At 51.5% G+C, this 23024-nt stretch overlaps 3 protein-coding genes across 7 annotated transcripts in view; 1 reads left to right on the top strand and 2 right to left on the bottom strand.

Annotated features, from left to right (window-relative positions):
* Adora1 (adenosine A1 receptor) overlaps positions 1–3647 on the top strand; it is a 33786-nt gene extending 30139 nt beyond the window's left edge. For all 5 annotated transcript variants that reach the window (XM_028764719.1, XM_028764716.1, XM_028764717.1 and 2 more), the window contains exon 3: positions 1468–3647. In XM_028764719.1, the coding sequence (XP_028620552.1) occupies positions 1468–2107 (640 nt within the window). In that variant the 3' untranslated portion in view covers positions 2108–3647. The remainder of the gene's footprint in view (positions 1–1467) is intronic.
* A 1119-nt stretch (positions 3648–4766) lies between these two features.
* On the bottom strand, positions 4767–11856 carry Mybph (myosin binding protein H). Its single transcript, XM_028764720.1, has 10 exons — positions 11740–11856; positions 11286–11506; positions 11064–11198; positions 10232–10399; positions 7978–8066; positions 7503–7698; positions 7190–7329; positions 6504–6663; positions 5173–5309; positions 4767–5061 (listed from the first exon to the last, which is right to left on the bottom strand). Exons 1-10 carry the CDS (start codon positions 11745–11747, stop codon positions 4825–4827), a joined length of 1491 nt encoding a protein of 496 aa, XP_028620553.1. The 5' UTR covers positions 11748–11856; the 3' UTR covers positions 4767–4824.
* A 3119-nt stretch (positions 11857–14975) lies between these two features.
* Positions 14976–22348, bottom strand: Chi3l1 (chitinase 3 like 1). The gene is made up of 10 exons (XM_028764704.1): positions 22202–22348; positions 21902–21931; positions 20904–21105; positions 20397–20453; positions 19588–19738; positions 18441–18562; positions 17018–17141; positions 16340–16522; positions 15717–15833; positions 14976–15551 (listed from the first exon to the last, which is right to left on the bottom strand). Exons 1-10 carry the CDS (start codon positions 22248–22250, stop codon positions 15417–15419), a joined length of 1170 nt encoding a protein of 389 aa, XP_028620537.1. The 5' UTR covers positions 22251–22348; the 3' UTR covers positions 14976–15416.
* Positions 22349–23024: the final 676 nt, after the last annotated feature.

Below are 23024 nucleotides of genomic sequence, written 5' to 3'. Positions count from 1 at the left end.
ACATACAAACACACACATACACACACAAACACACACACACTCACACATACATAAACATACACATACAAACACACACTCACACACACTGAATTTAGTTTAAAAATTGAAAATTTTTTGAACAGGGTCTGGAGAGATGGGTGAGCTATTAGCCCTAGGTTCAGTTCCCACCAGCTCTACACCCAGCTCACAACTATCCACAACTCTATTTCCAGGGGTCAGATGCCCTCGTCCCACCTCCATGATTATCAGGCACACACAGAGTTCACATACACGCAGACAAAACATTCAAACTCATAAAAATAAAATAAATCTTTACAAATAAAAAATGATAAACAGGGACTGGAGAGATGGCTCAGTGGTTAAGAGCACTGGCTGCTCTTCCGGAGGACCCAGGTTCAATTCCCACCACCCACATGGCAGCTCACAGCTGTCTGTAACTCCAGTTCCAGGTAATCTGGCACCTTTACACAGGCATACATGCAGGCAAAACACCAATGTATGTAAAACAATAATAAATAAATTATACTTTAAAAAAGATAAGCAAATAGGAGCTTTGTAGAGGTGGGAATTTTTATCTTGTTCCCAGCACCGAGAACAGCGCCCTGCACAGAAAGCCTTGATGAATGGCTGTTGAGAACAGCATCCATGCAGATACATCAGTGTGTGGACGAGTGGAAGTATGAAGTGCTAGCAGATGCTCAGCAGACACCAGGCTTTCTTCCCTGAGAATCATCCCAATTAGTCGAGCATTGCTGAGCTGGTCCTTGACACCACCCTGTGCAATGACTTGAAGGGTAATGGAAACAGGGGAAGCAGATGAGATGCTTAGGAGACACAGCAGGACCAGAAGGAGAGGGCCTGGTGTCGCAAGGCTTCTTGGGACTTTCTTGTTGTTTTTACCACCTGGCTCTTTGGGCAAATGGGGACATGTTAGGACGCTCGGGACAGTTCTGTTAGCGTCTTGGGGGCTTCCTTCCTTCCTTCTTTTCTTTCCTTTCTTTCTTTCTTTCTTTCTTTCTTTCTTTCTTTCTTTCTTTCTTTCTCCTTTTTCTTTTCTTTTTTTTTTGTTTTGTTTTTGTTTTCCAAAACAGGTTTCTCTGTGTAGCTCTGGCTGTCCTGGAACTCACTCTGTAGACTGGGCTGGCCTGGAACTCACAGAGCTATGCCTGCCTCTGTTTCCCAAGTGCTGGGATCAAAGGCACGTGCCACCATTACCTGGCTTCCATTATATTCATTAGTATCAGGATTTCCTTCCTCTGCTGGAGGAGAAATGAGACTAGATTTACAAACTCCAGACTAATTTTGGATCCTAAAGATTATGTCCCTGGGCTAAAGGCACCCTCGCTCTAGACCTTGGATGTATAGAAGCATCATCTTAGAGACCCTCAGGGGTATGTGATCCCCAGAGGAGGGGGTCCACATACAATCATGGGGTCGTTTCTCATACCTTGTCCTTCTTTCCTGCAGGTACAAGACAGTGGTGACTCAGCGGCGGGCAGCAGTGGCCATAGCTGGCTGCTGGATTCTCTCCCTTGTGGTAGGCCTGACACCCATGTTTGGTTGGAACAACCTGAGTGTGGTGGAGCAAGAATGGATAGCCAATGGCAGTGTTGGGGAGCCCGTGATCAAGTGTGAGTTTGAGAAGGTTATCAGCATGGAGTATATGGTCTACTTCAACTTCTTCGTCTGGGTGCTGCCACCACTTCTGCTCATGGTTCTCATCTACCTGGAGGTCTTCTACCTGATCCGAAAGCAGCTCAACAAAAAGGTGTCAGCTTCCTCTGGTGACCCCCAGAAGTACTACGGGAAGGAGCTCAAGATTGCCAAGTCGCTGGCCCTCATCCTCTTCCTCTTTGCCCTCAGCTGGCTGCCACTGCACATCTTGAACTGTATCACCCTCTTCTGCCCGACCTGTGAGAAACCCAGCATCCTGATCTACATTGCCATCTTCCTCACACACGGCAACTCGGCCATGAACCCCATCGTCTATGCCTTCCGAATCCACAAGTTTCGGGTCACCTTCCTGAAGATTTGGAATGACCACTTCAGATGCCAGCCCAAGCCTCCCATTGATGAAGACCTCCCAGAGGAGAAAGCTGATGACTAGACTCTGCCTTGCTCTGTCTAGCCCACACCCAGTGGCTCTCTGTTTAACCCTCATGTCCTCCCTGTCCCCCCTGTCCCACTGTTCCTCCTCAGCTTTCCCAGCTGGGATATGGGCTGTGGACACCAGGGAGGCTCTGAAGAGATACCGTGGAATAGGGCTCCTTCTATAAGAAGCTAGCTGCCCTGTACTTTGGGGACCTGGAGGAGGCTTGGAGGTGGGGTGGGCTATGGCAGGGAACTGGGTACCCTGAGGTGAGAAGAGAGTCTTGTGTGCCCCATTCAAGGCTGCTCTCTGAGCCAGGGTTAGAATATTCTGGCTCCTACAGTCAGACAGGGGAGCCTGCTATTAGGTGTTGGTGGTCCAAGGGACCAACTTCAAGGAGAGAAAGACAGTCCCTTAGAGGTGGATAGACAGAGAAATGGATATGTCCCGGCTTTGCTGTCTCTCCTGTTCTATAGGAGAAGATAGTAAACCACAGGAAGGAGACCTCAGCCCCTCCTCCAAGGATTGTGCCACTCAGGTCCTGACCCCGAGAAGCCCGAGGTTGTACTTGGGAGAGGCAGAGAGAATGGGTCTAGGGATTGTCTCTCACATTTGCTTTTTTTACAGCCTGGGACTCCCAGTGGGCCGCAGGGTCCTCGGGGATAAAAATAGTGCAGAAGGTGCTTGTCTCAAGTAGCCAGCAGGGAGCAGCACTGAGCCCTTCTTGCCCTGAACTTCCTGGGAGTCTCCAATGTAATTTTCTGTTGGGGCCACCAAGATTCAACAACTCTCAGAGCAGGCTTGGACTCTCCTGAGGGACAGCATCTCTGCATCTAAGCCCCGGGAGAAGAGATTCCCCAGGAAGGACAACCCTTGGGAGCATGCTGCCTGAGGGAGGGAGGAGGGGGAGGAAGGCATCCAAGAAGATCCCAGGCCAACCATGGGCACCCCTGTTGTGAAGTGTGAAAAGCCAGAGCAGACCAAAGGAGACTGCTGTCTTCAGTATGAGGAAGTGCCTTGCTGGCATTTAAATATCCAAAACGTCCCTGGAGGTGGATTTAGCTCAGAAGCTGTGTTACAAATAGAGTGTAGGCTTTGGGGTGAGGGGGTCTCAGGTAGACCAAATTTTACTCTGCTGAGCCTGGATGTCTTCCTTGTATGGACAGCAGGCAGAAGAGGGTGTCAGGTTCCCTCTTCCTTGGAGTGTGAATATTGACTCTAAGTCTTGATTCCAGGCTCTTCCTTCAGTTGGAGGTAAGGTGTCCCTGGCTCTCAAGGAGGCCCCTATGTCTAATAAAAGATTGTGAAACCCTGTGGAGAGTGGGGTGCTGGCACCCCAGCACTGTCAGAGGGCAACCAGACCACCTCAACGAAGAAGATGTAATGGTGGGGGAAGGGGAGAAGCTGGGAGATGGGTGTGGAGACAGATGGAACAAGGAAAGTTCCAGAGATGGTGGGTCTGTTGCTATAGTTACAGATTTAGGGTGGCACATTGTGAATCAGAAAGCAAGAGCCAGAACACTCACATGTCTAAAAAAAATGCCCTGTGTCATCTTGAGACCCTTCCTGTCCTTCCTGTTGGCACGGTCCTAATCTTGATAGTGTCTCCCCTTCATAGTAACATAGTATCTTCCCGTCCGCCATGACACTCGCTGCCACAGAAACCCCATGTTATAACACCACACACCTTTATTTGAATGCTTCTCACACAGTGTACACCTCTGCAGACGGTACCAGTTGCTACACATTTGGGGCCCTCTTGTACCCAGAAGGTATGACCTGGGGCCTGCCAGGCCCACTCCTAGGTCTAGTCCCAGCCTCTGGTGGAGGGAGCCTGCAGGTATTAGAGGTCCACCCCCATTAGCTTTTCCTATGGTATCTTGGTCTTGGGGCTCCATGGGGCCCTGATCCTTAGATCTGCAGGTCTTGGTGGAGAATGTCCTTCCACATCCTGGTATGTGACCAAGCTGCTAGAAGAGAAGGTGGGGTGTCGGGTAGAGAACCACCTCCACCCTTCTCGGTCCTTCCTCAGGCTCAATTCCCAATGCTGAGCTCTGCCCAGTGCAGCTCTGGAGACTTCCTAGTTCACCCAGAGCCTCAGAACCACCAAATGAGGAAGGCGGGGCAAGGGCTGGGTCCCTACTTTTCTAGTGAGGAAAAAGAATGCCGATGTTTACAGTCATTCAGAGCCAAGACTAGATGCTGTACTGTGACTACCCAGTGTACCCTTCCCTTCTGGACATCACCAGCATGGCCCAGCGCTGCACTGTCTTTACCAAACTGAACATGCATGCTAATTGTCTTTTGCTACAGAATTGTACCCATATCTGCCTTAGCCTTCCTGCCCTCCCCTCCCCATCTCCAGTGACATTTTGTGTCTGGGACGTGGGTTCTCTTCTCCCAGTCTTCTCTTTGACACCACGCTCTCAGTAGAGGTAACTGAAGGAGTGGGTCCAGCCACCCACTCACCTGTCTCCTCGTCCAAGTCTCTGCCTCCGTTGCTCTTCAGTGTGTGGCAGAAGCTGAAAGAGACCCTACAGGTTAGAGCTTTGGGGGAAGACAGGAGGGAACGGGGAGGTTTGAACAGAGAGGTCAACAATCCCCAGCACCCCAGTCCCCAAATAGAACATCTTCCCACTTAGAAAGTCACACAAGCAGTTCTTGACTCCTCCCCACCCCTTGTTCCTGCTCCAGTTTCATTCTGAGACACATCTAGTCCAGCTCTAAAGAGGGACTCAAGCTTTCCACTGCGGTAGGGTGCTAAGGGCAACCTTCTGACTCCCACCTTTAACCTCCAACCGACAATCCACAGAGGCCTCCCCCAGCACGTTGATGGCCTTGCAAGTGTAGACCCCAGAATCAAAGGGGCTGGGCTTCCGGATCTCCAGGGTGCAGACCCCTTGCTCAGAGACAGCACGGTACTTGGGGTCACCCTGGATGTCCATCTTGTTTTTCATCCAGATGATCTTGGGCTGGAAGCAAGGTCACATGAGAGTAATGAAATAAGGACATGGTTGGGATAGCTCTCAAGAGAGTTTCAACCCTGCTGCCTCTACCCACCCCACCAGCCCAGGGCCTCTGACCTTAGGTGATGCCCGGACGCTGCAGAATAGCTGTGTGCTATAGCCAGGAGTGGAGGTGTGGTCAGCCAGGGGCTGGGTGAATGAGGGCGCCTCTGAGAAGTCTCGCTCAATAAACTCTCTAGGTTTGGCAGTAATATCTAGGTTCAGGGGAGAATTTGAGGTTATAGGAGTGCAGGAGGCTTCGGAAGATGCCTCAACCCTAAACTTTGGGACACTCAACCTGGTCAACATGTGAAGATATCAGAGAAAGCCTAGCTGAGCAGGGCTGAGGCTGATCAGGAGGTGAATGGAGAAGAGTGGGTGGGAAAACCTGAGCCACAGAAGATTGTGGCAAGAGGAGAACGTGACATTCCATTTCTGTCTGCCTCTGCGACCTGAGTGGCTTTCCTTTTTAAACACAAAACGCTCATGGCTGTGATGCTCTGGCTGATGTTAAAGAGTGAGGCTTCTAGGGTGCGTGAGATGGCTCAGCGGGTGAGGGTGCTTGCCACCCCGAGTTCAGTCCCTGGGACCCACATGGTAGAAGGAGAGAACTGACATGTTGTCCTTAGACTCACACATGCACGTGAGCATGTGAACACACACTCACACACCAATAAATGTAATTAAAATGAATAGTAATGAAATGTGACTTCCAGGGTCGGCGTGTGTGTGTGTCTGTGTGTGTCTGTGTGTGTGTGTCTGTGTGTGTGTGTCTGTGTGTCTGTGTGTGTGTCTGTGTGTGTGTCTGTGTGTGTGTCTGTGTGTGTGTGTCTGTATCTGTGTGTGTGTGTGTGTATATCTCTGTGTGTGTGTGTGTGTGTGTGTGTGTTGCCGAGAAGATCTGGGATAGACAGGGGTCCTGGAGTTTCACATTTGACAGATGCTCAATGGGATGGTAAATACAGCAGCCAGCCTTGTGTGGGTGATTGTTTTTAGCAATTGCCAGTCTACCTGTCATGTACACATTACTCTGCAGTGTGTGCCTGGGGACACTGTGTGGGAGACCCAGTGACTACTGTGATGCTAGCAGCCACTGTCTAAGTACACTAAGTACACAGCCTCCTGAGGGGCACTGCTCATTTGCATGGCTTTTCTCTGATGTTTGTGCTAAAATCAGCCAGTCATACCGGTTATTTACAGTCATTCCACGTCAGAGTGTGTATGCACTTGCACATACGCTCATGCAGAGCGGCTGAGTGGGGGTAGGGTGGGGGTGGAAGGCAGCAAATGTTCTGGGGAGCAGTGGCTGAGGAGAAGCTGAGAGGGATGTGGGACAGGGAAGAAGAAGTGGACAGATGTTGGTTCACCAATCCCGATTCGGTTTTCTGCCCAGACTCAAACCCACTTACCTGCCTTGTGGATGTGAGCCAGCTCCTTGGTGGTGGTGGCTAAGTCACTGAGGCCACACAGGTTTTCTGAGAAGACCCGAAAAGAGTACGAGTTGCCGATGATGAGGTCTGAGATGGTGCAGGTGGTGGGGTGGTAGCGCTCCAATACTGTGAACCATTGCTGCAGGGAGCTTGGCTGGGTTACCCTCAGCTCTTACCCGGTTCTTGCCTCTCCTGCTTATCCTAATCCTCCTCAGAGGGGCTCATTCCAAGTCCCAGCTTTGGAAGGCTAAACCATCCAACACTGGGACTGAGGGACTTAGAAGTGGGAGGAGGACCTCCTAGGTCACTCTCATGAGCTCGCAAGCCTCACTGCTCAGGGTGTGGCTGGCAGACACGCAGCCTCATTACCTGGGCAATATTTAGTTGTGTGGCTTCCCAACACCCAGCCGCAACCACCTGCATCAGAATCTACATTTAGCAGATTCCCAGATGATTGATATGCATGATAAGATAGTTCTATAGCAGCCTAATGCAGTGTACCACACAGACTGAGGTGTAGAGCGGGTAGAGGCTTGCCCAGGGCCACAGAGGGAGTCAGTCAGCAGTAGTTGTCTTGGTCTTTCATCCAAAGCCTCTTAGCATGATGGACCTTTTGGGCCTGACTACATCTTTCCCTGCCCCAGTTAGGCCCCAGTGAGACTCACCCCTGTCTTTTTGTCTGCCTTCTGTACTGTGTACCCCAGGAGCTCTGTGTTGCCTGTGTCCTGGGGTGGCGTCCACTCGACGGCAGCATTGCAACCCCAGACATCCAGTAATTTGATGCTGCTCGGGGGCCCAGGCTTCTCTGCAGAACCAGATTATAAAGGCCAGTGAGGAGAAGCAGGACTGCTGCAAAGTCTCCACACCCAAGATTTGGCGCTTGCTGTGGTACCCTAGCCTTCCCTCACCCCCACAGGTCTGGGATGGGAGTTTGGTGACAATGGTTTTAAGACAGCCATTTGCCCTCTGCCCATGTACCAATCACCAGGATGTCAATGTTAGCCTTGGCTTCCAAGCCTTCCAGATGCACGGTGAGCTCATAGCAGCCCGAGTCTGAGCGCTGAGCTGAGCGGATGAACAGGATGGAGTCCTGGTCCCCGCTGCGCACATTAACTCTCTTGCTGTCCAGGGCATGGCCATTGTGGGTCCAAGAGGCCTGCGGCTTGGGCTTCCCCTAACAAAGATGGGCTTGGGGTGAGTACAGATTGGTATAAGCACCCCACTTACCCACTATACCTGTGCCTGAGAAACCTGCCCTACTGGCTCCACCATTGCTGGCCAGTCATGTCCTCTAGTGTGTGACCTGCCCTGGGGGCTGCCTAACTGTCTACTCATAGCTGAGTTATATGCAAAACTAGGAAGAGGCAGCCATCTGTATGGGTCACCACTGACTCCTGCGAGAATCCCAGGTCTCCCCCCAATACACCAGGCTCTTACCAGTGAGCTTGCCTACCTGGAAGGGGATTTGCAGGTTGATTGACTCTCCCACCCGGCGGATGTAGGTCTGACGAAGGTGTCGGGGAACACGGATCTTGGGGGCTTCTGAGGCAGGAGAAAGAGAAAACAAGAGTGAGTTCCTGGCTAGACAGGACAGCTCTCAGCTGTGACGTTCCTATAGCTGAACTGCCTCTTTACTGGGAGGACAAAGCCTTCAATTCTGAGATGGAGGAACCCAAAACCCTTAAGGCCCTTGGGGAGCTGAGAACTGAGAGGCTCCAGAGAGGTCAGGGACTGTACAGTGTGAACTGGTTGGTATCTCTGGCACTCCCTTGGCACCTCAACCTTGCCAGGCAGGGATTTGCCCTGAGGTCCAGGCATTCTCAGGCTCCAGATGGGCCTGGGTGGCTCTCTGTCTCCCCCTAGAGGGAGGCAGGTTCTGCACCTGTCAGCCAGTGTGCCTAGAGAAGGAAGCAGTGTGCTCAATTCCTGCTGACTCAGCGCTCCAGGAGCCCAGGACTTTCTGAGGAAGTGAAGCCTCACTGATTCAAGCCTCAGCCTCCAGGCCTGCTGAGAGGCTCTGACTCTCTGTACAGAAGCTAAGCAGATACACAAACTTCTTCTGCTCTTGGGCCTTTCAGTCCGCACAGCATCACGGGGGCCGAGTCTTGTGTCAGTCCCCTACTCTGGTAGGGAGGCCATTCCTGACTATGGCCTAATCAGGTGCCACTGAACATTCCAAGGGAAGCTGCAGCAGCTGCCATTCTTGTCCCTGGGGGATGGTGTGGGGACTGAGCCCGAGCCTCCTAAGCAGCAAACAGGTGGCAACAGTTGGTTAGTGGCATGTTGGGGGACAGAGTAAGAAAGAACACTGTGTCTCCAAGGATTAGCTGAGCAGGCACTTGGCTCCGGAGCAGGAGCATCATGGTTTGGAATGCTCCAGGGACAGCTCCAGGAGACCAGGAATGCCTGGCAGCTCCAGGTGGCCAAGAAGGGGACAGCTGAGCAGCCCCGGATCCTGGACAAGGCCTCTGCTCTCCCCTGCCCAGCCCATGAGAGGTCCGGCTGTTCCCCCTTGTTCATAGCCTCCTCCCCACTTTCTCTCCAGGAAATCCCCTTCTCTCCTGCCAGAGGAATTTTAATGGAGAAGTAGGTGCTGAGTCTGGCTTGCTTCTTCAACACCAGGCCCAAGAGACATCTCAGAGTCTGAGCTTCTTGGGGCCCTGGGGGAGGGTCTGGGACTCTGCCAACCAGGGGGGAAGGTGCTATCTCACCCAGATAATGCTCTTGAAAACCACCAGAGCAGATGTCCAGCAGCTTGGTGGCTATGAACAATCCTGTGTGGGCATCAGAATCTGAGACTACAGAAAGACTGGGTGACTCTGTGGGAGTCTCTGGGCCCCCTGGGATCTGCCTGGTCTGGATAAGCTACAATAGTGTGTGGTTCTGGTCTCCTGTGTCTTTAAAGCAGTATATTTCCTCAAATCCGAATTTGACCCCTTCTGTGGCTGAGATGCCTTCTCCTCCTAGAGGCCTTGACTAGAAAGGTTCTCTCTCTGCTCTTCATCCATCCCTCAAGGAACAAGAAGGAAGATGGAGAAGGTCTCAGACACCTGCTTGCCCGTGTCTCTCTTCACTCTGGGGCCCCGCACTGTCCCCAGATAGCTAAGATAGACCAAATGACTCAGTGCCATTAACACTCTGAAACTTGATCGGCTTTGGGAGGGCGGCACTAAGGCTAATGCTCCCTGCAAATAGAAATATTAGCAACAGGGACAGCAGCTGGCCTCTGGGTCTTCACAGAGGCACTACCTTTTGGGGGTGAAGAAGCCTTCATGGACCCTTTATACAGCCTACTTTTTTTCCCCCATTAGGGTCAGGGTAGAACATGGGACAAGAAGGCCTCCCCCCTCTAGAGAGCCTGGAACCAGGTTTGAGGAATTAGACCATGATCTTTCATTGCTTCAGAGATTAAGATTAGGAAGAAGTAAGGATGGATAGCTTCTAGCATTGGGAGCTTGGCTTCATCTCTGGACCACAAGAAGCTGCTCCCTGATGGTAGGGGGTGGGGCTGGACCATTCAGGGAAGTCTTTGACCTCCTTCTTGCTGCTGAGGAACCTGAACCTTTCACAAGGCAAGACGCATTAGCATGTGGCTTGTGCGTGTTAGTGTGAGATTGTGGGGAGGGGAGGATAGCGGCCTGCGTGGCCACGGCCTCTGTATTCCCGTTACATCTAGTCTGTGAGAAAGAGGCAAGGAGTAGCTTTACCAGTGATCTCTTGGATGTGGACAGGCTGGTCCAGCACAGCTGGAGGGCCTGCTCCTGCAGAGCTCACTGCAGTCACACGCAGGAATAACTTGTCTCCCAGGGCCAGGTTTCGAACCGTCTGCTGGGTCACCATCACGGGCCGGGGATTCACAGGCACCCATTCTGAGGCTAAGGGCAGCGAAGAATGGCTGTTAGTGATGTGGCAGGGGGACCCTTCTCAAGCAGGCTTTCCTTCTCAAGGGTGATGTAGAGAAGCTGACCGCACTCTTGGGCTATAGCCTCTCCCGTTTCTTTCTCTGACTTTGCGACACCAAAGACATCTAGTGCTAGAGCTCTGGGATCGAGGCCAGAGATACGGATGCAGAAGGCCGGAGAAGGCTGGGCACATTCATCGAGTCACACACAGCAAGGTGGGGCAGAGACAGAGGCCAGGTTGAATGTGGCTGTCAGAGTGGGAGACTACTTTCCCTAGCTGCCTCACTGTCTCTTACTTTACAGTCCCCTCCTCTGGATCTTCCCCACTTTGTGCCTCCTGGGATAACTCCCACTGTAAAAGGTCCTCTGAGATTTAGTTCCTCCTTCCCTTCTTATCAGATCTTTGTCTCCCCCTCCTTCTAATATTCATAGGCTGCCTGAACCTGGAGGATGGGAGGTGTTCTGAGGTTATTGGACATCTCTGTGCCTTCAGAAGTCCTAAGGAGCAGCAGGTGGTAGCCTGGCAGTTAAGACCACTGCTTAGCCCTTCTCCCTTTGTACGTCCCAGACTGACCCATTGCAGGGACTGTGCTCCTCCCTGCTGCCCCATCCAGTCCCCACTCAGCCCTGTACTCACCTCCCTCTCGACAGAACTCCAACACATAGCCTTGAAGTCCCAGCTTCCCCAGCTTCTCAGGGGGCTCCCAGCTCACAGTCAAGGAGCTGTGGCTCACATCCTCCAAGGTCAGCCGCAGTGGGGCACTGGGGACATCTGGAGGAGGGGGGAAGCTAGGGTGAGTGGAAGAGCCCCTCCCTGCATTCCTGCCTCCCTTCTCTACCTTCCCCACTTCTCAGTCACCTTCGCTTAGAGGTTCAGGCTTAGTGGTGGCAGGCATGGCAGAAGCTGCAGGGGCTGCATCCTGTGGCTTCTGTGGCTCTGGAACCTGTTCTTGCCCTGTGGACTCTGATGCTGCCACCTCTCCAGAAGGCTCTGTAGTGGGCGCCTTGGCAGTCTCAGGCTCTGTCTCCTCTGGAGTAGAGACAGAAGCCTCAGAGGTAGCTTTTCCTGTCATTTCTGAGCTGGTGTGGGGGGGGCGGGGGAGGGGGTCAAGCTGGAGTGTTTAAGGGTCAGCAGTAGGTCTGGGCCTCCAGGCTAGGTCCACGCTTATAAAGGCAGGGGCTGCTCCACCCCCGGGCAAACCATTCCCAGCTGTGGGGTCAGGTCAGGCAGGGGGACAGGGGGGGCAGGGAGCACCCAGGCCAGGAATAGCTCTGAGGGAGGAACCGCAAGGGCCCCTTGAGAAGCATACTACCTTGCCATCACCCCAGCTAGACCTCACAGCCAGGGTGCCAGTGCCCAGATCAGGGAGGGCATAGATAGATGAGCTGACACATCTCTGGGGCCACAGGGACTGGGTAATGAGACCTGCCTTCTGGAAAGGAAGATCAAGTCAGTTCCATGAATCTGGTCTTCTCAGAGACCCCCTAGGGCCCGAATCTCCTCAGAGCAGAGCCTGGAATTACTTGAAGCAGCCTTCCCTGTGGGCACTGCCTCTTCTGCCTTCGCCGTCTTTCTTGGTCCCCACAGTCTCTGGGGACTCCTACTTGTACGATGTGAGGCTAAGGACCCCACAGAGGTGAGACTTGAGATGTCGGAGGTGAGGCTGGCCAGAGGCAGGTGCTCCAGCATGATTCCTGGGAAAGGTGACTGTGGTGATCAGTCTTCAGCTGTTATAACATCGCACCATAGGGTCTGTGAATTATAAACAATAGAGGCAATCTTTCTCAAGGCTCTAGAGGTTGAGAAGTCGAAGACCATGTCCCCAGCATCCCCTGAAGAGCCTTGTGCTGAGTCAGAATACAGAGAATGGGCAAATCAGACAGAGGAAAATGGACGAAACACATGCTTTTTATCCAGTTCCCACTCTGGAGATAACTAACCCACTCCCTTAATGATAGTAACCGATTCACAAGGGAAGTGCCCATGGCATAATTACTTTTTAAAAGCTGCCTCCCCATCTTAATACTTTTAATGACAACTAGAGGAGTTTTAAAGGGAACATTCAAGTCATAGCAGGGACCAACAAAGTCCTCTGGTTTCTGTTTCTATGGGAAGGCTGGAAGAAGGCCTCTGTTCACACTAATGCCCAGACCTCGGTTCCTCTTTGACTACGGAGAACTCTCACCTTTGAGGATAAGACAGGCAGACCTGAATCTCCTGACCTCTTCAAAAAGGGACCTGGGCACAGACTCTTCTAATGTGGGAAGAATGGCAGGTTCAGACAAATTCCTAGTCTCTGATTCATTTATTCAAGATGTTAAGATTGGTAATAATTTGAAATCCAGAAAATACCATGTGTCAGGGAGAAGGAGGTGCAGTCAAAATTTTCTCTGTGGGTGGGAGTGTGGATCAGAGAAAAGACTTTGAAAAAATGAGGCAGGGAGTTGGTGGCATAGACAATGTGTCTGATCAGTGGCTCTGAGCACCAACCTTCTGGGCTCTCAGGACACACGATGAGACTATTTGCAGAAGTATCACTTGTAACAGCACAAGTCTGGGGAAAGGGCCGTCTTTGAACACCAGGTGGATAAACAACTGGAATGTTCGTTCATATAGTTCTAAAGCAGAAGCCAGATGACGATGAAGAGTCATGGCTGATGTCACAGAGCCGGGGACAAATCACTGAAACATGATGATCATCCTGTCCTTGAAATCCAAATCCAGACCCACATGGATTCTCATCTTCAAAGTACATCCATAGGTGGCAAGCCAAACAAAAGGAAGCGAGGCCAAGGGTAGCCTAAAATGACAGCCTCCGGGTGAGGGGACAAGATGGCTATGACTATAGAGGTTCCAAAGTCTCACTACACGGAAACTCTTAAATGAGACGAATATCACTCACGGCCTCTTAAGCAGGCATGGGACACCTCACAGTTCAGGAATAAATGGACATGTCATTTATTTAAGGCTGTCAACAGCATTCTGGCTCTCCCCTTTTCCTGCGGACAGGGACACAGCAGTGTAGGTACCTCTCAAGTCCTCAGTGGTGGGCCTGAGGAGCCTGTGTCCAACTCTGCTTGGGTGTCCACATCGTCTGTGAGGTGACTCAGTGTTGTGCTGGGTAGGGAGAACCGATCTCCACCCTGGCTTCTGACACTGCAGCTATAAGCGAATGTGACTAACTCGGCAGGAGCCTGAGTCAGCCAGGAGAACCTGTCCCAAACTGGGAGAAGGGGGGCCTCAAGGGACAAGGGCACTTCCTAGGAGAGCTCACAGCTCTGGGTTTTTAAAAGATCTTGTGTGGTAGGGTGGACAGTGGACAGGAGTTAGAGGCTGCTTGTCCCACCAGCCAGCATGAGATGCCAGGTATCCTCTACCCCTAAGACCCTGGCCAAGCACCTTGCCTTTAGCTGAGTGGCAACCTTGGAATCAGCTGCAGGTGACTGGCTCCAGCTGGTTCAGATTTCAGAGCAGCAGATTGGCATTGGCTTCTTTCTGCCTCAAAGCAGAGTCATCAACATCAAACTAATGGTTATCCCAAGTCAGATAATCCGAACATCAAGGGACCACAGATAAAATCCCAATTGGTTTAGATGACATCTTATCCAGGTTCCTTAATAAAGCCAGTCTGGGCTCCTGAAAATTCACAGGATCCTGGTGGGAGCATCTCCTCTACACAAAGACTGGAAAATGGCTGCTCTATGGGCCAATACAATTCTATCTTCCTCCCCTACTGTCCCAGGCCTGCCCGGGCAGGGAAGTTTTGATCTTTTTATGAGCCCAGGTAATAGTGTGAAGGGAGTGGGCTCAGGGGCAGAGCACAGGGACTGTAGACAGTTTTCAGTCCAGCAGTTGGGTGGATGGCCTCTAAGATAACAAGCTATGGGTTACTTAGGAGTAGGAGGCTAGAGCCAGCTCTCCAGGGTCTGGAGACCCCGGCCCTGGATAGCATGAAAAGGCACTGCCTTCCTTTCTGGCCCTAATCTTCTGGGTTCCTGAGCTTCCTAATCCATCCTGTGGCCAACTCTCACCACCCTTTAGGGAAGTGCTTCTCAACCTTCCTAATACTGTGACCTTTTAATACTGTTCCTTATGTTGTGGTGACTCCCAACCAGAAAATTATTTCATTGCTTCTTCCTAAGTGTAATTTTGCTACTGTTATGAATCATAATATAAACATCTGATGTGCAAGATATCTGATATGCCACCAAAGGGGTCAAGACCCAGAGTCTGAAGAGTACTGTTCTAAAGGGTCAGAGAGTTAAAAGTCTTCTTTCCAGGCCCTGCAATAGTCTCTTTCCATAAGAAACTTAATTTGGAAGTCTGCAGGACAATGGCTTGCTGTCAGCCATGCTTAGGTAAAGCCTTAGCCTCTCCCTCAGCCCCAGGATCCCACCTCTCATTGAGGCTCCTCCGGGTCCAGCACATTGAATCAAGACCTCACTCACTACTGTAAGCTCTGATTCCCAAGTCTCAGAGAGAGAAATCCAGAAAAAATAGGTGAGTGCCACGGTCCCACGTACCCACAGAGACGGCTGGCCGCAAGTATAGCACACTGTTAAGCTCTGGCGCTTTATTGAGCAGCTGTGGAATTAGGGAAAGGGAAGTGGGACAGAGAGACGATTAAGTTCCTCAGGGAAGGTTTCAAGTTGGGCTTTACAGAGAGTATAATTAGTATGGTCCCTGAATCCTGTAAGATGTTTGCCTACTTGATGCTATAACTTTGCCAAAATGGTGTCCTTTGGTCAGGCGAGCTGGGGGAAAGGGAATGTGCATTGGTTAACAGGGTTGTCCTGAGCACGTATCTACCTTACACGGTGACTCTCACAATCCCACCGTCCTACGGTCCCTGTTCACCAGAGCTGAGTCTGCTGTGGCCCCCTACACAGGTACCAAGGGAGGGAAACTGAATCCCAGTTGGGGGACTTAACATTGCAAGTGATCAAACTCCTGGCCAGAGGGTGGGGGTATCGTGTGGGAAAGGGGGAGCTAAGCCAGGGCATCCTTGATGGCGTTGGTGAGCGGGAAGCGTACTTTCTGCTGACAGAAGGAGCCTCGAAAATCATCCAAATCCAGTGCCCACACCATAGCTCCTGCCAGTTGCTTGTTCTTCAAGTACTTAACCTGGTGGAGGAGATGGGGTGAGGTGTTGGGAAACTGTGTTCTGGGGCACTTCCCCAGACGTTCCCACACACCCAAGGTCAACCCTTGGGCAGGAGACCAACTGCAGCTGCTTGGAACACCGCAACCTCTCCTTTGTGTGTGGGGCGTGGGTTCGGCGAAGCCTACCTTGTTTTTGACGCTCTCCGGGTCATCATACCCCACCCACTGGTTGCCCTTGGTAGCGAAGGGAACCTGCTGGCCGGGGATTCTTTGTACTTCAGCTCCTCTGAGGAAGTCGCATATCTGAAAGAACAGGGCAGGGTAGTGTAGCAGGCTTGTCAGGCCAGTACAAGTCATCCTTCAGTCTGTAGCCTTCCTCTCCAGAGGCTCCAGGCTGCTGGCTTCATGTAAATTTATGAAAAACAGATGCAAATGTCTCAGAGTTCAGCTGCTATTGCCTGAGGGCTTTAGAGATCTGATAGCCTCCTCCATCTTATACAAGGACTTGAAGAAGGTGAGCAGACAGCCAGGGCTGGCCCTAGACCAGGCAGAGGTGTAGATAAACTGTCCACAGAGATTCTTGACCATTGCTTTTCCTAGACTGGAATGAAGACCCAAGATCTGAGGCCAGAGGAATGTTCTAGCAGTCTGCTGAAGGCTTTCAGTAATAAAAGTCTTAAACTCCCCATTTTCTTTTCCTAAGTCATGCTGGAGCGAATGAGCTTGGTTTTTTTATTCCCAAAGGAGAAAGTGTGTGTGGTAAGGGAGGCCTGTCTTTCCTGGGGTAGCCTGTGAAGCAACGTCATTACCTCATAGTAGGCAAGGGTCCCTTCCTCCTTGGTGAACTGGCCTGGTAATCCTGGCCCTGAGATTGGAGCTCCCACTCGATTCTCAGAAGATGCCAGAGTGAAGCTCTTCCCAAAGGTGGGGATGCCCATCACGAGCTTGCTGGCCGGGGCTCCCAGTCTCAGTATGTACCCCACAGCATAGTCCTGGGGTAGGGCAGAGACAGCAGAGCAGTTAGCTGGGCCGGGTGGTGAGCACATAGGGTTGTACAGTTCATACTGCTGCTGAGACAGAGGCAGCGACAGTTACATGGTGCAACTGGGATTCCCCATCCCTCTGGGAACTGATAATGCCAGTTAAAAATGAGTTTTAAAGGTTTGTTCTTGAAAAGTTCCTTGTAGGCACAAGAAGGGATTATTAATGTGTGTCAGACACAGAAATTGGCTGGCTGGCTCAGGTTGCACTGCGAGTAAATGACAGGCTAAAGCTAGGCTCCCACCTCTAAGTCCCCAGCCTCTCTTCATTCTGCCCACCTCTATACTTGGTCTACACTGCCAGGCTTTCCTCAGTTTCCCCATCTGTGAAATGTCTTTCCTAACCTATCTTGCAAAAAAATGCATTGAAAAGGAGAAGAGAGTGTGTGTGCCCTAGCAGGTGATAGGGCTTTGTGACTTCCACCCATATTCCTTCCAGGAACCCACCACATTGCTGAATCTGTCAGACCTAGTGTCCTCCTGGCCTCGGAAGAGGGGACTGTGATGTCCTGTGGCTTGGCGCCACACTCCATGGAAATCGTAGGTCATGAGATTGATAAAATCCAGGTGTCTGAAAAAAAAGGAATTGGCGATGAGGTAGGAAATTAGAGATGTTCTTGACTTCACAGCCCTGGCCCAGCAGGATGTGGGAAGCAGGCATCAGAGAAATGGGACATTGACCCAAAGCCCAGTAGCTTCAGAGACAGCTGTCCTAAGCACTGGTCCACTTCTCTTAAGCACACCCAGGTATGGGCTCTGGGTTGTTGTGGTGTCCTCAAGGTGAGAATGGACTAATCTCCGAGGCTCTCAAAACATAAACACACATGTACACATACATGCACACATACATACATGCATAATCACATACATACATCCATGCACACACATATACACATACTCACAGACATGCACACATGCACACACATGCACATCCACACACATGCACAAACACACACCCCCATGAGTGTATATCACACATACATGCACACATATATACATGAACATTAACACATATGCACAAAAACATACACATGCATGTACATGCACCCACATATACCCACACATGCATATCCGCACATGCACAAACACATACACATGAATGGACAGGCACACACAAGCACACACAACATGTACACATACACAGGAACTCTCTGCCTCACCTCAGCCTCCACTCCTGGCATTCTTGTCTTGGCAAAAGCCAGTTTGAAATGTCATGAACAACATAGCATAGAAGGAAAGGTTCCAGAGAACTTAGCCTACATCACTCATGGGGAGGGAGTGCTCAGTGGCCCTATGGGGAAGGGGCTGTTGGTGTAGGCAGTAGTATGAGTTTCAGAGATTCAGAACAAATGGGTATAACACCTCTTTCCCACCCACCAGTTAAGAACCAGACTTATTATACCCCTGAGGTTCTAAAGGAGATTTCTCATCCTTGGTCCTTGCTCCTGGGTTTCCCATGGACTTGCCTGTGCCCTCAGAAGAGATGCTGTGTAGCTGTTGGCAGTTCAAACTCATATGTAAGGAGAAGGGTACTGGGTGATGGAAAAAGGGGCTGCCTCCCTCTGCATTCTTCTCACTGTGAGTTGCCTCTCCCAGATCTAGCACTCTGCTTAGCATAGAGAGAGCACCCTGGAGTGCCGGGTACACCGTATGATTCTTTCTACTACCTCTTCCAAACCAATATAATTTCAAGCGAAAAAGAAACTAAAGTCTCATTGTGACCCACTTAACAGATGGGAAACTGAGTCATAGAGAGGAGAGAGACGCGCCAAAGTTTTGGAACTCCTAAGTCTTCATGGGATGAGAGGGCAGAGTGGGAAAAGGTATTGCCTTAAGAGCTTCTGAGGGGCTACCAGGACAGAGGACTCACTGGGCTATCTGGGCGATGTCATAGCCACTGTCAAGGGTCACCTTTCCTGCTGACACAGCTGCGCTGAGCAGGAGTTTCTCTGTGCCTGGCTGGACTTCCTTTATGAATTCCGCTTTCAGTTCCTGGTTGAGAGGGAGGCAGGTAAGCAAAAGGGGTCAGGCCCATGAGAGAGGTTTAAGTGGGGAGACCAAGGTCCTGGGTACCTTGCTCACCTTCCCCACCTGCTGTGATCACTGACCTGCTTGGAGTTCAGTGAGTGATCTGCCACAGTCCCCTCCTCAGGTAACCTCATGCTTTTACTAAGCTATCATCTGAGAGCTGGGGAAATAGCTTAGTCTATAAAGTACAAGGACCTGAGTTTAGCCCCCAGAACCCATACAAAAAGAATAAAATTCCAGGCACAGTGGTGTGTGCTCGTAGTCTCAGCACTGGGGGAAGCAGAGGCAGGCAGATCCCTGGGGCTTCCTAGCCAGCCAGCCTAGTCTATTTGGTAAGTTCTAGGCCAAGGAGAACCCTTATCTCAAAAGAACAAAACAAGGTGGACTGTTCCCGAGGAATGGCAACTGAGGTTGGCCTTTACAAATATTTTATACCTATATGCATGCCCCTGTGCACATGCACATTCAACACCCACACGTGCTCAAACGTGCATACATATGCACACTATGGTTTGGACCAACACTATCCTTAAACCCAATGTACACCCATTAGCAAGCACTTAACGACTCCCTGTCTTGGAAAGACCATCATATGGTGGATGATAGTCTTGGAGGACATGTGCCTCTCAGTCTGGAGTTTTTTAACATGAAATGACAAGGTCAAAGAGATTCACCATGGCACGGTAGATGGTTTGTTTATACCATCTCTCTGCCTCTGAAAACTGGAGGTGCTTGGACCCCCCAGATTGACCTATGTGCATGTTGGGTAGCTGGTGGCATCAGTTGGAGACCTGGACAGTAGACAATGGACATTGTCTGTCACTAAGACACTAAGTGGGCACCTTGCTCAGCCACTGGCTCTAGCGTCTTAGGGCCCCAACACCCACAGTGGTTATAACAAGTGATCATTTCTGGGAAGTTCTGGGAGGAAGAGAGCTTCACTAGACATGAGCTGGTTCCCCTCCCACCTCTGCCCAATAACCAAGCACCTTGATCAGGGTGGAGAAATACTGTTTGTCTCTTGGGCCAGGGTAGAGCCAGGCGACATCCAGCCCATCAAAACCATAGGTCCGCAGGAATGGGGCTACCGACTGGATAAAAGTCTTGCGACTCTGAGGGTTAGAGACCATCCTGGAAAATCTAGAACAAAATCATTGCAGAGAGAGCTTGATATCTACCTACCAGGGATGCTGGCCCTACAGTAAGATTCCCAGGGCTTGGGAGCAGGGGACCTGAACTGACAGATCTAGGAGAGCTTTGTAGGGGCAGCATCCAGTCTGGGAACTTAGAGAGGTATGTGCTTAGGACATTTCTAGTGTCCCAGGCCAGCTTGCTATTTTGAAGAGATCCTGACTCACACTTCCCTGTCGGTAAAATGGGATAACTGTAAGACTTGCTGTAGAGAAGAGAACAGGGGAGGGGCCTGGTGGTCGTCCAACCCCCTGGGAAAGGGCTCCAGCACCGTGAGCACTCAGTCTGCAGGAGTTATTACAGCCAGTCCAACCCACTTGCTGCCCCCTCCCCCACAATGTTCTTCTTTGACTGCTCCAAGTATCCCTCAACGGTCTTCACCCTCTTTGTCTTCCACTGCTTCCTCCCTATGCTCCCAGTCTTTGTGTCAGTAACTTGGAAGTTGCTCTCATGCCTGCGTTGTAGTAAGGCAGTAAGTTGTAGTAATATGTGTATAGTGACCAACACTGAGGCCTCTGTACCCTAAGTGTGGAGCAATAGGAACCCTCAACCCCAAGCCTCGTCCCTCTATGTCTCTACTCCATCCTGCCCCAGCTGGGAGTCCTACCTCTCTGAGCCAAAGCTCCATCCTCCAACAGACAGGAGGGTCTTCAGGTTGGGGTTTCTGTGGAGCAGGAAAATGGGGAGAGCAGGGATGGAGTGAAGCTGCCAAGACATTGAGGACCCCATGTCTACAGACCATAGACGAGTTCTTGCTTTCAGGGAGGGATGGATTAAGTGCATGCTCCTGACATTGATGTTCTAGACGGGCACAGAGTCCATGGTGGTGACTCGGAGGTTCCCCACAGTGGGGAAGCCAAGGAATGAGAGGTAAAGGGACACACTGTGGTATCACTCCACAGAGCTACTGTGGGGATGAGAGAGGCCCCTACCCTGGGCCCTCCACGATGCTCTCTGTCACCATGTTACCACCCCAACACAGCCCAGGATATCCTCCCACTGATGCCAAGGACCTCTGGGTATCTTCCCCCGTAGGGTCCTTGGGCGATGGTTCTTCTGGACCAGCCCAGCTCACTGTCCTTCCTCCCCTATCCTGGTCAGCTTGTGCCCCAACCTGGTCTTCAGTGAATTGAGCATGCCATAGAGCGTCACGTCATTCCACTCCCATGTGCCGATCTGGTTGTTGCTGATGTTGGCAAAGCTGTAGATGATGTGGGTGCACAGGGAATGGTGGATGGTGTCTGGGAAGCAGCTCCCGTTGCCTTCCCGGTACTGGGACCAGCTGGTGTAGTAGCAGACCAGCTTGTACGCAGAGCCTAAAGGAGAAATCTGAGGTGCGACGGAGTACCAGTGAGGTATGGGAGTGTGGGCCAGGGTGTGGGGGCAGAGTGTTGAGCCAAATGAAGAATCTTAAAGGAAAGGAGCAGGCCGGTCTCCTCTGCCTGACTCAAGCTGATGAATGAGGGTGAAGTGTGACTCAGTCCAAGGACGGAGGACTTCCTGGAGGCAGTGGCTTCCAAAAAGGACAGTGGCCCAGCTGTGCCATCCAGTCTCAAAGATGCCCTCCCTGTAGGTCCTGCCCTACAGGGGAGGGAGGGGTGGTCTTTGATTAAAGAATGGCTTTGTGACTCTCTTGGTGGGAGTGACCCTACATGATGGCTCCCCCAGAATGGCAGTCCTCAAGCTGGGACTCATTACCACAGGGGCTTAGGAAGCTCCTCCTCTAGTTCTACTTCTAATTCCTCCTACTGTCGATGGAGTCAGTTGGTCATGGAAACAGCGGGCCTCACGCATCCCCGTGGCTCCTGACTCTTGCTCTCCTCACGCATCCCCGTGGCTCCTGACACTTGCTCTCCTCACGCATCCCCGTGGCTCCTGACACTTGCTCTCTAGGGCAGGTTGTGGAAGTCTTCACTAAATCTGAGCCTTTTAAAGTCTGTTGTTTTGAAAAAGTTCAAATAACCGGAAGTGGAAACTAAAGCAGTGTACATATACCCATCACCTTGGCTGAACAGGTCCTCCCAAGCCCCGTGTGTGAGCAGTAGAAGAAACTGGAAGACTATTCCTTCCCACCAAGACCTCCTCCAGGAGGGAGAGGAAGTGGATACTCACAGCTTTGGAGCAGCATCAGGACCGCAAAGCCTGTGGGGAAATCCAGGATCAGACATGGTGGCAGGGGAGGGGTGGCTGCTCTTCCTCCTGCCCCCCCCTCCCCAGGTACCCTCCTCCTTTCCTTTCCCCTCTTTCAGGCTGTGCTCTCTCCACATGTCTTCCCCTCAACCTTCCTCTCCCCTTTCCCTCCTCCCTCCCTCTCTCCCGTTCCCCCCCAGCAGGTAAGAGGCTGGGCCCCCTTGTGCACTAGCTCTTTGGGTTTCTGGGCCCTTTAGCCTGAAAAATCTGCAGCCCAGAGACCTGTCAGCGCCATCTTCATGCCCATCCTGGCTTCAGCAGAGGTGCACATGATGGCTTCTAGTACCCAGCTTCCTAATTCAGGGCCTCTTCCTTAGGCTCCACACTCCCTTCTTATGCCCATCCCATCCCACTCCACGCCCCACCCCCTGTGCAGTCCTCCTTACAGGAACTGTGTGTGTGTGTAAACCCAATTGCTGGCCGCTGGAGGCGGAGAGTCACTAGAGGAGGATTGGGAAACCCTGGAGTTTTGAAAGCCTTGGGCCAAGTCTTGCAGTACCTGCCAGCAGAGGGGTCATGGGGGTGATGATGGACCGCCTTCCTGGGTGTGACAGTCACATGTCCAAAGCCTTCCTGCCATTTCTTTTCCTACATCTTGCTTCTTGCCAGTCCTCTCCCAGCTTTCCTGGCAGCTCCTGTCTGCAGCTCCTGCTCTCTGTCCAGGCCTCCCGCCAGGTTGAAGGAGGCACAAATGAGTTATGTAAGCCATGGCACCCAAACAAGGCCACCATTATATTGCTTGTCCTCAGATTTTTTTTTTCTCTGTCTCTTGGCTGTTTCCATACCAGGCCAGAGTCTAGGTAAGGACCAGAGAGAGCCTTGGGAAGTGGAGAGGAAGTCCCAGGTCCCTCCTTTTAGCTACTGCTATTATTAAGCTATTATTGAATCTGGGAAACTGGGTTGGGAGAGAAATTCCAGAGAAGGCTCTGAGCCCTGAGGCTGTCTCCTCCTCATTTGCATGCCAGTGTGGAGGATGGAGAAAGGCTCCGTGGTGACTTAACACAGAATAAAAATGGAGGCAGTAATGGCCAGAGGTAGATTCTCC

This window comes from Grammomys surdaster, unplaced genomic scaffold, assembly GCF_004785775.1.
Source record: "Grammomys surdaster isolate TR1022 unplaced genomic scaffold, NIH_TR_1.0 145, whole genome shotgun sequence".
Classification (NCBI taxonomy): domain Eukaryota; kingdom Metazoa; phylum Chordata; class Mammalia; order Rodentia; family Muridae; genus Grammomys; species Grammomys surdaster.
The sequence above is the reverse complement of the archived record's forward strand: the minus strand, read 5'-3'. Positions and strand labels throughout refer to the sequence as shown.

Excerpts from the sequence above, each read along its gene's own strand:
- Chi3l1 (XM_028764704.1), bottom strand. The coding sequence starts at position 22,250 with ATGTGCACCTCTGCTGAAGCCAGGATGGGCATGAAGATGGCGCTGACA. Across the intron at positions 21,106-21,901 it reads CCTGATGCTGCTCCAAAGCT|GCTCTGCGTACAAGCTGGTC; the intron begins GTGAGTATCCAC and ends TTTCTCCTTTAG. Across the intron at positions 16,523-17,017 it reads CTGACAGATTCAGCAATGTG|GACTATGCTGTGGGGTACAT; the intron begins GTGGGTTCCTGG and ends GCCCTACCCCAG.
- Mybph (XM_028764720.1), bottom strand. Across the intron at positions 7,699-7,977 it reads ACCTGCAAATCCCCTTCCAG|GGGAAGCCCAAGCCGCAGGC; the intron begins GTAGGCAAGCTC and ends CATCTTTGTTAG. Across the intron at positions 7,330-7,502 it reads CATTGACATCCTGGTGATTG|AGAAGCCTGGGCCCCCGAGC; the intron begins GTACATGGGCAG and ends CTGGTTCTGCAG.